General features: G+C 50.5%; 1 protein-coding gene across 2 annotated transcripts; it reads left to right on the forward strand.

The window, feature by feature from the left end:
• Positions 1 to 1,332: 1,332 nt before the first annotated feature.
• PSMC3 (proteasome 26S subunit, ATPase 3) lies at positions 1,333 to 13,860 on the forward strand. 2 transcript variants are annotated; one of them, XM_060176470.1, is made up of 13 exons: positions 1,333 to 1,539; positions 1,795 to 1,878; positions 2,837 to 2,962; positions 3,809 to 3,913; positions 4,028 to 4,090; positions 4,332 to 4,469; positions 7,232 to 7,375; positions 7,505 to 7,653; positions 8,455 to 8,551; positions 8,762 to 8,907; positions 9,770 to 9,851; positions 10,000 to 10,150; positions 13,573 to 13,860. In XM_060176470.1, exons 1-12 carry the CDS (start codon positions 1,513 to 1,515, stop codon positions 10,108 to 10,110), a joined length of 1,272 nt encoding a protein of 423 aa, XP_060032453.1. In that variant the 5' UTR covers positions 1,333 to 1,512; the 3' UTR covers positions 10,111 to 10,150; positions 13,573 to 13,860. The 2 variants fall into 2 exon arrangements, with proteins under 2 accessions (XP_060032453.1, XP_007519108.1); XM_007519046.3 differs by lacking the exon at positions 13,573 to 13,860 and having other exon boundaries at positions 10,000 to 10,180.
• Positions 13,861 to 14,121: the final 261 nt, after the last annotated feature.

The following is a 14,121-nucleotide window of genomic DNA, read 5'->3' on the forward strand; positions in this document are numbered from 1 at the left end:
TAAAGCTTTCCCCCTGCAGGTGGGGACTGGGGGCTCGAACCTGAGTCCTTGTGCACTGTAACATGTGCGCTCAACCTATTGTGCCACCAGCTAGCCCCTCTTTCTTTCTTTCTTTCTTTCTCTCTTCCTTCCTTCTTTCCTCCCTTCCTTTTATTTTTTTGAAACCTATTATATTTTTAATTTTTAAAAGTGATTAAATAATGGCTTACAGATTATAAGATTACAGGTATAATTCCTTACTACACCTACCATCTGTGCTCCCCCCCCCCCAAAAAAAAATTCAACCCTGTCACCACTACAAGCCAGAGATGAGCAGTGCTCTGGTTAAAAAAAAAAAACAAAAAAACCTGCTTGGCTTACATGGGTTCATTTAAGGGTGTCCTGGGCCTCAACTGAGAGAGATAAGCAGAGGTCCTCTAAAACAGAGTCTAGATTCTTATGTGATCAATCCAAGGAGACCTGCCCCAGTCAATAAGAAGAAAAGCCTCGCTCACAAGCATGAGTCATGTGTTTTAATAGTCCGTTGCCTTCCTCCCACATGGGCAGTTCTGATGTCCTGCTCTGAAGTTAGGAAAGAGCAGCAATCTCTAGTTTTTAAAGTGGTTAATGATTCTAATCAGTAGGCCTGAATGACCAGCTTGTTCTTTCATAATAACTAGAAAGTTAAGGTGTTAAGCCTAAGGTGTTAAGCTCTTTTTGTGTCTTTTGTATAAGGATATTGTATATTGAGGGAGCCAGGCGGTGGTGCAGCAGGTTAAGCGCACACGGCAGAAAGCGTACCCACCAGCATCAGGATCCCAGTTCGAGCCCCCGGCTCCCCACCTGCGGGGGGGGGGGGTCGCTTCACAGGCGGTGAAGCAGCTCTGCAGGTGTCTTTCTCTCCCCCCCTTTGTCTTCCCCTCCTTTCTTAGTATCTCTCTGTCCTATCCAATAACAACGACAACAATAACAACAACGACGATGAATCACAAGGGCAACAAAAGGGAAAAATAAAGTTTTAAATATATATATTGTAATATTCGAATATTGTTTTTTGTTTGGGAGACAGAGCGAATTCCTGATGTTCAATCAGTCCCATTCACATATAGGTCAGAATAAAACTACACTACCCAAGCTCCTTCACGACTCCAGTCGCTCCAGCTTCCTCTTCCGGTTTGCCAGTTAGACCCGCCCCCTATGTGTTCACTGGCCAATAGCGCTTCAGTCCTCGCGCCCGACAGGAGCTCTCTCCGGGGAGAGAGCGTATCAGGAGTTGCCGGGGCGGGTCCTGCGGCTCCGCTTTTGTCTTTTAAATCGGAACCGCAGATTTGCTACGGCAAAGCCGTCAGCTTATTCCTTCGGCTAGTTGTGACTTGAGGAGAACGGGTCTGCACTAGTCAGGAGCGAGCGCTGAGAGAGACAGAATTAACCCCCACTGCCCTGCAGAGTCTTCCCAGTCCAGCCAGGAACCTTCTCTTTCCGGAGGTGAATCTGCTGTCAACACTGGGGAGTCCAGTGACTCGGCAGGAGAAGATGGCGACCGTGTGGGATGAGGCGGAGGTGAGCGCCGGGAGGGCTGCTTGTCCCGGACCCGGGGCCAGTGGGGGCGACGTGTTTGGCAGAGGAGGGGGAGGTGGTTGAGGGTCAAGGGCGGACCCGATCTCGGGGTCGGGGCTGGTTGGGCTGTGGGCAAGCGTCCTGGTTTCTGCATTTTGGGTTTTAGGGACTGGCAGTCAGGCTGTGAGTGGGCTCCGAGAATGCAGCATGCCTGCCCCGAGTTTAAGAAAAGCGAAACTTTTTTTTTTTTTAAAACAGCAAGATGGAATTGGGGAGGAGGTGCTCAAGATGTCCACGGAGGAGATCATCCAGCGCACACGGCTGCTGGACAGTGAGATTAAGGTGAGCGCGTGTCCCCTGACCAGGAAGACAGAAAAACAACCAGACGGCCAGACAGGGTGCTGGGACACCGGGCCTGGGAGGAGAAAGCAGCAGCCTGTCTTTCCCAACAAAGTCTGTAAGCGTTCCGGTGGGGAAGAATCCTTTTAGCAAGTCCCCAGTTCACAGACGAGGCTCAGAAGGTCTTTTGTGAAGTGCCCAAACCATTAAGCTGCAAAACCCATGTTTTTGTTTAAAAAAAATTTTTTTTTGTTGTTATCTTTATCTATTTATAGGATAGCGATAGCCAGAAATCGAGAGGTAGGGGAGAGATAGAGACAGAGAGACACCTGCAGCCCTGCTTCACCACTTGTGAAGCTCTCCCCCTGCAGGTGGGGATGGGGGACTTGAACGTGAGTCCATGCACTTGGTAACATGTGCACTCAACCAGGTGCGCCACCATCGGGCCCCCCCAAATGTTTCTTTTTCTTTATTTTATTTTAGTTGTTGTCTGAACTCACGAATCCAGGCTGATTTTTTTTTTTTTTTTTTTTTTTTTTGCCTCCAGGGTTATCACTGGGGCTCAGTGCCTGCGCTGTGAATCCACTGCTTGTGGAAGCCATTTATTCCTTTTTGTTGCTCTTATTGTTTGTTGTTGTTATTGGATAGAGAGAAGTGTTATTAATATTGTTGTTATTGACGTTAATTGTTGTTGGACAGAGAGAGGAGGAGAGAGAGATAGACACTTGCAGACCTGCTTCACCTTTTGTGAAGTGACTCACCTCTGTATCTGCTAGACCCAGAGGTCCTCAAGCTAGTTATGTGTAGACTTCTGCTGGATGTTGACACAGACTCAGCTTTCAAGGAGCCTTAGAATTGGGTGAGCGGAGCAGGGAGGGTCCCCTGGACAGCCTGAACCTCCCTGGTTCCAGGACACGCTGAGCAGAGGCTGAATGCTTGATTCCACTCACCCTCATCGCAGATCATGAAGAGTGAAGTACTGCGAGTCACCCACGAACTGCAAGCCATGAAGGACAAAATCAAAGAGAACAGTGAGAAAATCAAAGTGAACAAGACCCTCCCCTACCTTGTCTCCAACGTCATTGAGGTGTGTATGCATGTGGCGGGGCAGAGGTGGGCCAGCGGGTGTGGGGACTGCCTGCTGTGGGAGCCGCCGAAGCAAGAGTGGGTTTAGAAGTTTTGAGGGCTGCACTGCCTGCTAGAGTTGTGTCTCTGGGTCCTTTCTCTGGTCTGCATTTCCAGGGAAATGGGTAAGCCCTCCAAAGGCTCCTTGGCCCTCATATGCCTCCTTTTTTCTGTGGTTATTGTTCCTTGGGGATAAATAAAGTCTGTGTAGAGAAGCAGCATCTAAATAGATCCGCCAATTCCTTGTTTTAACTGCACACACCTTTGCTGTGCTCAGGGCTATCCTTAGGAGTGAGGCAGAATGACTAACCCTGTGATGGATGTCTATATATTTTTTTAATTTTTAAAAAATTATCTTTACTTGCAGTCTGGGAGGTGGCGCGGTGGATAAAGCATTGGACTCTCAAGCATGAGGTCCTGAGTTCAGTCCTGGCAGCACATGTACCAGAGTGATGTCTGGCTCTTTCTCTCGCCTCCTATGTTTCTCATTAATAAATAAATCAAATCTTTTTAAAAATTATCTTTATTTATTGGATAGAAACAGCCAGAAATTAAGAGGGAAGGAGTGATGGAGAGAGACAGAGAGACACCTGCAACACTGCTTCACCATTCGCAAAGCTTTCCCCCTGCAGTTGGGGATCTGGGGCTTGAACCTGGGTCCTTTTACATTGTAACATGTGCGCTCAACCAGGTGTGTCACTGTGAGGCCCGGAGGGATGTCTATTTAATAATGAGTCCAGTCAGGACTAGACTCCCAGAAGCACTGACTTGGGACAGTTCAAGGGACTGAACCTTTCTTCCTCCCCAGCTTCTGGATGTTGATCCCAATGACCAAGAGGAAGATGGTGCCAATATTGACTTGGACTCTCAGAGGAAGGGCAAGTGTGCAGTGATCAAAACCTCTACCAGACAGGTAAGTCTGGTTCAACAGTGGGAGAACTGAAGAGCGCCAGGAGTGCATATGGAGAATGCAGGGGAGTCTTCCTGAGGGCAGTAGCTGAGGCTGCGTCCGGAATCTTTCCTATAGACATACTTCTTGCCTGTGATTGGGCTGGTGGATGCCGAAAAACTGAAGCCAGGAGACTTGGTGGTGAGTGATGTTCCCTGAGCCTACCTAGCACTTACCCAGTGATGATTCTTTGTGGCTCCAGCCCTTGGTCACAATGTTGGCCGTGAATCTTGTCCAACTAGCCGTGAGTCTGCCCAGAGAGTCTGTGAATCTGCCTGCTCTCTCATTCTTCAGTTGCCCAGCTCTGCAGACACCTGTCGACCAGTCAGTGAGGTGGTCCTTGAGCAGGGCCAGACCTGAAGCTTTTCTGCTGTGTCCCCAGGGTGTAAACAAAGATTCCTATCTGATCCTGGAGACCCTGCCCACAGAGTATGACTCCAGGGTGAAGGCCATGGAAGTGGATGAGAGGCCTACAGAGCAGTATAGTGACATTGGAGGCCTGGACAAGCAGATTCAGGAGGTAAGGGAGTGGACCAGGCGGTGGCACAGTGGATAAAGCATTGGACTGTCAAGCATGCAATCCCTCCCAAGTTCAGTCCCCAGCAGAACATGTCCCAGAGTGATGCTCTGGTTATCTTTCTCACTGTCCTCTACCTCTCATTAGTAAAGAGAGTCTTTCAAAGGAAGTAAGAGAGGCACAGCAGCTGCCAGCAGTCTCACCAGCCCTTTTTTGTTGCCCAACTGCCCTAATCTGAACACTTCCCCCTAATGTATCTTAGCCTCATGGCTTCCTAGGGAGGTGACTGTGTGTGTGTGTGTGTGTGTGTGTGTGTGTGTGTGTGTTTTCCCTTTTGTTGCCCTTGTCTTCTTATTGTTGCTGTAGTTATTGTTGTCGTTGTTAGATAGGACAGAGGGAAATGGAGAGGAGAGGGGAAGATGGGGGGAAGACACCTACAGACCTGCTTCACTGCCTGTGAAGCGATGCCCCTGCAGGTGGGGAGCCGGGGGCTCGAACCTGGATCCTCATGCCGGTCGTTGCGCTTTGCGCCACCTGTACTTAACCCGCTGCTCTACCGCCCAACTCCCTGTTTTTTTTTAGCCAGAGCACTGTTCAGCTCTAGCTTATGGTGATGTGGGGGATTGAACCTGGGACTTTGGAGCCTCAGGCATGAAAGTCTGTGTGCATGACCATCATGCTGTCTACCCTCTGCAAGTGTGTGTGTTTTACCCGTTAATGCGACCCAGCTTCTAGTCCAGGTGACTGACTTGACTGTCACAGAAGGTCAGAGCCAGGAATGGAACTCAGGCTCCTGGTTTTCGGCCCAGTGTCAGTCTTCTTTCTATGCTCTGCTTGTCCTAGAAAGACTATACCCAGCCCTGGGGAGAGTGATTATTGGTGTGTCCTCTGGGTGTGTGGTGGGGAGAGGGCGAGGGAAGTGCAGAGTTCTCTTTTATTTTTTGCCTCTTCCAGGGTTATCGCAGGGGCTCAGTGTCTACAAATCCACTGCTCCTGGGCGGCCATTTTTTTGACTTTTTTTTTTTTTTTTATAGGCCAGAGAGAAATTGGGAGGGGAAGGGAAGAGAGAGAGAAAGATAGATACCTGCAGGCCTGCTTCACCACTTGTGAAATGACCCCCTTGCAGGTAGGGAGCCGGGGACTCAAACCAGGATCCTTGTGTTTTGTACTGCTGGGGGCCAGCCCCAGCAGGTTTTTAGGGTCAGCCTGGAGGAGGGGCGTCGGCGAAGAATGAGGATGAGAGACGAGTGAGTTGATGCTGAATCAAGCTCGAGCAGACATCTCTGTCTTACTTAAGCAGAACTTTGTTTTTATAGTCTCATAAGGCTTAGATCATTAATACAGAAATCACCAAGTAAGAACAGCACAGGTAGGGAACACCTCCTGCTTTGTGGAACATTTACATTCCAGGGGCACTTTGCTCCCTAGAGATCACATCCCAGTTTCTGTGTGTATTGTTTTTCCTGTACCTGTGTGCTAGGCAGATGTCCTACTGATTAAGATTACTATTCTACCTGTATGTTTATGGCATCCTCTTGCCCCTATGCATGAGAAACCAATGGTTCATAGAAAGTTCAAGCTTGTTATGTTTCTAGGGGCCTTAAACCAGTTGAGCAGCCCGTTTTTCATAAAATCTGTTCCATTGTTTGATCAAGGAGTTTTGTTTTGTTCTGTTCCTTACTGAGAAGGCACTGAGGTGGTGCTGACCTGGCCAGCCTCTCCATAAAGTTAAGCTCTCTAGCTGGAATCCATCTTCTGTGTATGCTCACTATGTGACCTAGGTTCTCATGCACTATTCCTGCATAAGGAAGTGGGAGCATAGTGGTGGGTGGTAGATTAAAAGGCCCATTGTATCTAGGCAGGTACCGTAATTGTCCATTTATTAATTATGCTACGTAAGGTGGCTCCTCCACTGTGGGAAGCACCAATCTTTCTCTATATTTTAGAGGGAATACTAAAGGAAGTGGTGTAGATAAAGGGGAAACATTTTTTCCTATTGGGGCCTCCTGAAAAATTCTGCATTACTGATATTGCTTGTTCCATTATGATCAATCTTACGGAGTGCAGTGCAGGTTTTGTCATTATTTTTGTCATTTGGTCAGGCTCTGAGCCAATAGGCCATAGGTAAATATTATTAAGACCACACAGAGCTTCATCATGGCAAAGATGGTTTCAGTTTGGCCTGGAGAGTCCAGCCGTGCTGAACTTCTGTGAAGCTGTTACCGTGTCAAGCAGCTCGCATGGCGGCGCCTGCGCCATTGTACTATGTACACTTAATCAGGTTCACTACTTCCGGTCCGCGAGGGCAGAGTTCTTGAATTAGGTTAGAAAGGTTGCACATTGGGGGGTGAAAACTGTAAGCATTAGACCAGGGAGACAGCATAACGGTTCTGCAAAAGATGCTCATACCTGAGGCTCCTAGATCCCAAGTTTAATCCCTTGCGCCACCACAAGTTAAAAGCTGAGCAGTGCTCTGGTAAAAACAGAAGACATCGAGGCCCTGGGTGGTGGTGCACCTGGTTGAGGCACATGTTATAATGCTCGAGGACCCAGGTTTGAGCCCCCCGGTTCCCACCTGCAGGGGGAGTTTCACAAGTGGTGAAACAGTGTTGCAGGTGTCACTTTGCCTCTCTCCCTTTCTGCTACCCCTTTCCCTCTTGATTTCTGGCTAAGGTAATAATCTTTTTTTTAAAAAAAAAAAAAAGACATCGAGCTGTAGGAGGCCCTTAGCTTCAGTCTCCTCACTCAGGACTTCTTCCTGATAGCTGGTGGAGGCCATTGTCCTGCCCATGAACCACAAGGAGAAGTTTGAGAACTTGGGGATTCAGCCTCCAAAGGGCGTGCTGATGTATGGACCCCCGGGCACTGGGAAGACTCTGCTGGCCCGAGCTTGTGCAGCACAGACCAAGGTGAGTCCTTTGCCTGGGGTTTGGGAGTGGGGCGTGGAGGAAGTGGATGAGCTCTACGACTGGATGGGCTCAGCCCGGGACCTTTCTCGGTATCTTGGGCTTGACTTGTCATTCCCGCCGACCCCACAGGCCACCTTCTTGAAGCTGGCAGGTCCCCAGCTGGTACAGATGTTCATTGGGGATGGCGCCAAGCTGGTCCGGGATGCCTTTGCCCTGGCCAAGGAGAAGGCTCCGTCTATCATCTTCATCGATGAACTGGATGCCATCGGCACCAAGCGGTGAGGACAGCGATTCCAGCTCTCCTACCCTGCCCTCCTGTCTTGTGACTCCTGCTTCCTAAAATCTCTTCTTTTTTAAAGATTTTATTATTTATTTATGTTTCGTATTTATTTATTTTCCCTTTTGTTGCCCTTGTTTTTTATTGTTGTTGTAGTTATTGTTGTTGTTATTGATGTCGCCATTGTTAGGACAGAGAGAAATGGAGAGAGGAGGGGAAGACGGGGAGAGAGAAAGACAGACACCTGCAGACCTGCTTCACCGCTTATGAAGCGACTCCCCTGCAGGTGGGGAGCCGGGGGGTCGAACCGGGATCCTTAAGTCAGTCCTTGCACTTCGTGCCACCTGTGCTTAACCTACTGCACTACCGCACGACTCCCAGATTTTTAAATTTTATTTAGATTTTATTTATTTATTCCCGTTTGTTGCCCTTATTTTATTGTTGTTAGTTATTGATGTTGTTGGATAGGAGAGAGAGAAATGGAGAGGAGAGGGGGAGAGAAAGATAGACACCTGCAGACCTGCTTCACTGATTGTAAAGTGATCTCCCTGCAGGTGAGGAGCTGGGGGCTCGAACAGGGATCCTTACGTTAGTCCTTGCTGGTCCTGTCTCAGCCTCTCCTGTCAGTAGTTTCCGACATCTTTTTCAAGGCCAGTCCCTAGACTGGGGAGCCCTCGGTTTGAAAGAGACATTTCATTTCCCTGCCTTGGCTGGGTTGGGCTAGGCTTCTGGTGGGTGGAGCAGAGAGGACCCTGCCCAGATTCTGGCCTCACCAGTGTCTTGGGGTTCCTGTGTGTCCCAGCTTTGACAGTGAGAAGGCCGGAGACCGGGAGGTGCAGCGGACGATGCTGGAGCTCCTGAACCAGCTGGATGGGTTCCAGCCCAATACCCAAGTAAAGGTGCGTGCATCACGGCACAGATGATGAGGGTGGGGGTCCGATCTGTCACCTGGCTAGTGCAGCTCGAATTAGAATTTGGGGGTCTGTCTCAAGACCCTCTGCCATGTCCCAGGCCCTGGGCTGCCTCCCAGCATTCTATGGCCATGGCTTTTTGTCTGTCTCTGAGCCCGTTCCCCATCAACTTCGAGTCGCTGCTTCTCCCCGGCTCAGGTCATTGCAGCCACCAACCGGGTGGACATCCTGGACCCCGCCCTGCTCCGCTCAGGCCGCCTGGACAGGAAGATTGAGTTCCCGATGCCCAATGAGGAGGCCCGGGCCAGAATCATGCAGATCCACTCCCGAAAGATGAATGTCAGGTGAGCAGGGGCAGACTGAGGCGCCGGAAGTGGACAGCAGCAGCAGTCTCCGTCTCTTCTCCTCGTGCCAGTGAGCTCTGGCCACTCCACTATTGCTTCATGTTTCTCCAGGCACCTGAAGTAGAGTCTTGCTGGGACCCAGGACCTAATTCCTTGGAACCCACCTAACCCTTCTGGTTCCCCATGGTCAGAAGGTGTACAGGCCTGACACCCTCAGTTTCTGTCCCCAGCCCCTAATCAGAGTGCAGCCCAGTGTTGCTCAGGGCAGTGGTGAACCTGGGGCCAGATGGACGTGGCTTCCAGTGGGTGTGACCCAGACCAGGGAGATAGCACAGCATAACACACAGGACTTGGCATGTGAGAGGTACCAGTTGCTATCCAGGTACCACCAACAGCCAGAGCAGAACAGTGCTCTGATTTAAACAGTAATTAGAAGACTGAGGTTTTCAGCAGGTGGCCAAACCTCTCCAGGCCTCGGTTTTCCTCTTGGAACTTGGGGCCAGTGGCACTGACCTCTTAATATCGTGGCAGTGTCGAGCACTGTTGTGCTGATGCAGGAACCGCACTATTCAGGAGAGAGGAGACAGCCATCTTTGCCCCCGCAGCCTCTGACTCTCCTGCCTCACGCAGAACCCTCCCCTGGAGGCTCAGGTGCAGATTTCTAGAAGGTCAGAGTTCAGGAGACCTTAGAAATAACCTGGTCTCACCTTCCCATCAGCCCTCGTTTTGAGCTAAGAGGACAAGATCTAGTGGGTCAGGGCGAGCTGACCTAGTTGCCCAGTGGGGGTTGCTATTGGATATCTGTCTGCTCCTCCCGGCCCCATAAGTAACTGTTGCCCCGTGGTGTCTGTCCTGCCCCCAGTCCTGACGTGAACTATGAGGAGCTGGCCCGCTGCACAGATGACTTCAATGGCGCCCAGTGCAAGGCCGTGTGTGTGGAGGCGGTGAGTGTAGGGGACGCTTCGTGCCTTCCTGTCCCCCCTCCCTGGACAGGATGGGTGTCTGGCTTATGGAGACTGCTGAGGGGCAGGGGTCCTGGGACCCAGGTGGGCGCACTGGGAGTCACCCTAAAACTTGTCTGTCCTGGTGCAGGGCATGATCGCACTGCGCAGGGGCGCCACGGAGCTCACTCACGAGGACTACATGGAGGGCATCCTGGAGGTACAGGCCAAGAAGAAAGCCAACCTGCAGTACTACGCCTAGGCCGCCACCCATGCTCCCTGTGTCCTGCTGGTTGAAATTGGTAATAAAAGATGGTTTCAGGGCCCAGCCACCCAGCTGTCTAGCCTTCCCTGGGCTCTGGGTGGAAGCTTGGGGGCACATATAGGAGGCCCTTCCCCAGGGGCTGCTGCCAGGAAACTCTAGCCAGCCCTCAGAGGGCCCGCAGCTGCCGCCTGAGGTCTTCAGATCTCCCCTGACCTTGTCCCTGCAAACCTTCCTGCCCCGTCCGAGCTTCAGGGGCTTGTGGCTCTGCAGTTTGGGGAGGAGGTTCTCCAGTAACAGGCAGCTTCTCCCTTTCTGCACCCGGTGCTCTGGCCCGGGCTTGGATCTGGCTTCTCCAGACTCCTCTGAGTTCCTGACCCCTAAGCTTCCTGTTGGTCTCCACAATCCCGTCCGTTCTTTTGGCCCATTTCCTCTGGCTGAGAAATGAACTTTGAGCAAGACCCACACTGAGAACCCTTCCAGGCCCAATCTCTCTTCATGCTGTGTTTGCTTTCTCCTTCTCCCCATTCAGTCATCTCCACCTCACTTTGTGATTCTGCCCCCTGCCCCACTCTGTTGAGCCCCATATCCCTCAGTTTCTGGTAGACCTTGCTGATTATCCCATCCGCCAGCTTCCCTGCCTGACCCCAAGTGGTCACCACTCCCTGAGGACTCTGGGCCATGTACTAGTTGGTTTGTTTTTTTTTTTTTCAATTTTTTTTAAATATTTATTTTTATTTATTCCCCTTCGTTGCCCTTGTTGTTTTATTGTTGTAGTTATTATTGTTGTCATTGTTGTTGGATAGGACAGAGAGAAATGGAGAGGGGAGGGGGAAGACAGAGAGAGGGAGAGAAAGACACCTGCAGACCTGTTTCACCACTTGTGAAGTGACACCCCTGCAGGTGGGGAGCCAGGGCTTGAACCAGGATCCTTATGCGGGTCCTTGTGCTTAGTGCCACCTGCGCTTAACCCGCTGCGCTACAGCCCGACTCCTTTTTTTTTTTTTTATTCTCTTTTGTTGCCCTTGTTGTTTTATTGTTGTAGTTATTGTTGTCGTTGTTGGATAGGACAGAGAGAAATGGAGAGAGATGGGGAAGACAGAGAGGAGGAGAGAAAGATAGACACCTACAGACCTGTTTCACCACCTGTGAAGCGACTCCCCTGCAGGTGGGGAGCTGGGGTTCGAACTGGGATCCTTATGGCGGTCCTTGTGCTTTGCGCCACCTGCGCTTAGCCCGCTGCGCTACAGCCCGACTCCCACTAGTTGGGTTTTATGCAGGATTTCATCTCCTGATCTTTTTCTTTTTTTTTTTTTTCATTTTTATTTATTGGATATTGACAGCCAGATGTTGAGAGGGAAGGGGGTGATAGGGAGAGGGACATATACTTGTAACACTGCTTCATCACTCTCAAAGCTTTCCCCTGCAGGTGGGGACCAGGGGCTCAAACCTAGGTCCTTGTTCATTGTAGCACGTGTGCTTAACCAGGTGCACCACCGTCCAGCCCCCCACCCCATCTGCTTATCTTAATGACCACTAATTGCATAGCCCCAGTTTACTTAATTTTTTGGGAGGGAGGAGACAGTCCTATTTAATATATATATATATATATATATATATATATATATATATATTTAATTAATTTATTATTGGATAGAGACAGAAGTTGAGAGAGGAGGGAGAGGTAGGGAGAGAGACATCTGCAGATCTTCACCACTTGTGAAGCTTTTCCTCTGCAGGTGAGGACCAAGGGCTTGAACCCAGTCCCTTGTGCACTGTAATGTGTGCACTTAAACAGGTGCGCCACCGCCTGGCCCCATATTTTATTTTTTTAAATATTTATTATTTATTATTGGATAGAAACAAATTGAGGGGAGAGGTAGAGAGAAAGAGAGACGCCTGCAGCCCTGCCTCACCACTCGCAAAGCTTCCCCCCATAGGTGGGGACCAGGGGCTTGAACCTGGGTCCTTGCACACTGTAGTGTGTGGTTAACCAGGTGCACCACCACTGGGCCCCAACATTCCTATTTTACACATGTTTAAACTTTTTTTTTTTTTTACAATTTTTTAAGATCTATTTTTCCTTTTGTTGCCCTTGTTGTTTTATTATTGTTATAGTTGTTGATGTTGTCATTGTTGGATAGGACAGAGAAATGGAGAGAAGAAGGGAAGACAGAGGGGGAGAGAAAGAGAGACACCTGCAGACCTGCTTCACTGCTTGTGAAGCGACCCCCCTACAGGTGGGGAGCCAGGGGCTCAAACCGGGATCCTTATGCTGGTCCTTGCGCTTTGCACCACCTGTGCTCAACCCGCTGTGCTACCGCCTGACCCCCTTAAACAACTTTTTAAGATGCCACAACTTTTAGCTGCCACGGCTGATTGTGAACCCAGGGCTGAGAATCATTCAGCTTTCCATTATGCTGCTTTACTAGCCTGTTTGATTCAGCTGGAAAGTCAGACACTAGCCTGCAAGCTTCCTCTGGCGCCATAGCACCCTGCAAGGCACTTGCCCCACCTGGAGATCTAGCTCTGTGAAGCCCTTCAGAACAGTCAGCTCTCACTCGCTCTCTGGCTGGAGCCCCTGCACCCTCCTTGCCCTCTCAGTCCTCCCAGAGAGACATGGCCACACTGAGCTGCCTGTAGAGCCGGCTCAGATTCCTTCTCTTCTGGTCCCACTGCCTCCAGCCCACCTTCTATGCTGCACCCTTCTATTCTTGCCTGTGCTGCTGTTGACTTTGTGCCCCAGGCCCCCAGCACCGTGCTTCTGGGCCTGTGTCTCCCCCTCCCCCCCCAATTCCTGTTCTGGTTTCTAACAGTCCGTCTTCAAACCAGTCAGGGCGTTCACTTGGCTGAGGCCCCCAGCTGTCTTCCCGACCTATAAAATGGGCTCTTAATGCTTCCCTCAACTGGCTGCATGCCCTGATGGCTCCTGCCTGTCCTTCGCCATCACCAGGCTTCCTTCCTTGGACCATCAGGCCAGGATTCACCAGACAGCTAGTTAGTTGCATCACAGCCAGGTGAAACAGGTCCCTTTGTGCTAACAGAAAACAGCTGGGTATTCTCAGCCAAGGATGTAGCCAGCGTGGCCTTCACAGCCCCCATCCCCGGCTTCATGACGTGGTGCAGACATGCTGTTCTCAGCCACTGGCTCGTCCTGGTTGGCATGGAGAGGAAGTTCTGATTCAGTCTCCCCACCTCCTAAGAGCACTGTGGGAGAAGCAGCGCCCTTCAGTGCCCAGTGCCCTCTTTATGCTCAGTACATTCAGAGGAGTAGGTGTGTGGTTTAGAATAAAGGCTTTTTTTTTTTTTTTAATTTATGAGGAAGAAGAGGAGAGAGCACAGCATCACTGGCAAATGTGATGCCAGGGATTGAACTCAGTACCTCATGTTTGGACAGTCCAGCACCTTATATGCTCCACCACCTTATATGCTGCTTTCCCCCCCCCCTTTTTTTGCCTCTAGGGTTAGCTGGGGCTCAGGATCCATTGCTCCTATAGATATCCTTTTCTCCATTGGTGGTGTTGCTGCTGTTGTTGGATACGACAGAGAGAAATTGAGAGAGGATGGGAAGACAGACACCTGCAGACCTGCTTCACTGCTTGTGAAGCGATTCCCCCCGTAGGTGGGGAGCCGGGGGTTCGAAATGAAATCCTTGTACTCTGCACTATGTGTGCTTAACCCAGTGTGCTGCTGCCCAGTCCCCTCCTTTTTAATGGAAGTAAATTTCATTAAAATCCAACCTGGCGGTGACATTGTGGGTGTAGTGCCTTTGCTGGACTAAACTGCTCTGGACAGGCAAGGAAAAGGCCTGTAAAATGGGGACCACCGGGGAATCGGGCAGTGGTGCAGCGGGTTAAGAGCAGGTGGTGTAAAGCACAAGGACTGGCGTAAGGATCCCAGTTTGAGCCTCCGGCTCCCCACCTACAGGGGGGAATCGCTTCACAAGCAGTGAAGCAGGTCTGCAGGTGTCTGTCTTTCTCTCCCCCTCTGTCTTCCCCTCCTGTCTCCATT

This window comes from Erinaceus europaeus, chromosome 17 (genome assembly GCF_950295315.1).
Source record: "Erinaceus europaeus chromosome 17, mEriEur2.1, whole genome shotgun sequence".
Classification (NCBI taxonomy): Eukaryota; Metazoa; Chordata; class Mammalia; order Eulipotyphla; family Erinaceidae; genus Erinaceus; species Erinaceus europaeus.

Bases quoted from the DNA above. Each gene is read 5' to 3' on its own strand.
- PSMC3 (XM_060176470.1), top strand. From the start codon at position 1,513: ATGGCGACCGTGTGGGATGAGGCGGAG. The intron at 3,914-4,027 runs GTAAGTCTGGTT...TCTTTCCTATAG, and splicing joins TCAAAACCTCTACCAGACAG to ACATACTTCTTGCCTGTGAT. The intron at 8,908-9,769 runs GTGAGCAGGGGC...TCCTGCCCCCAG, and splicing joins TCCCGAAAGATGAATGTCAG to TCCTGACGTGAACTATGAGG.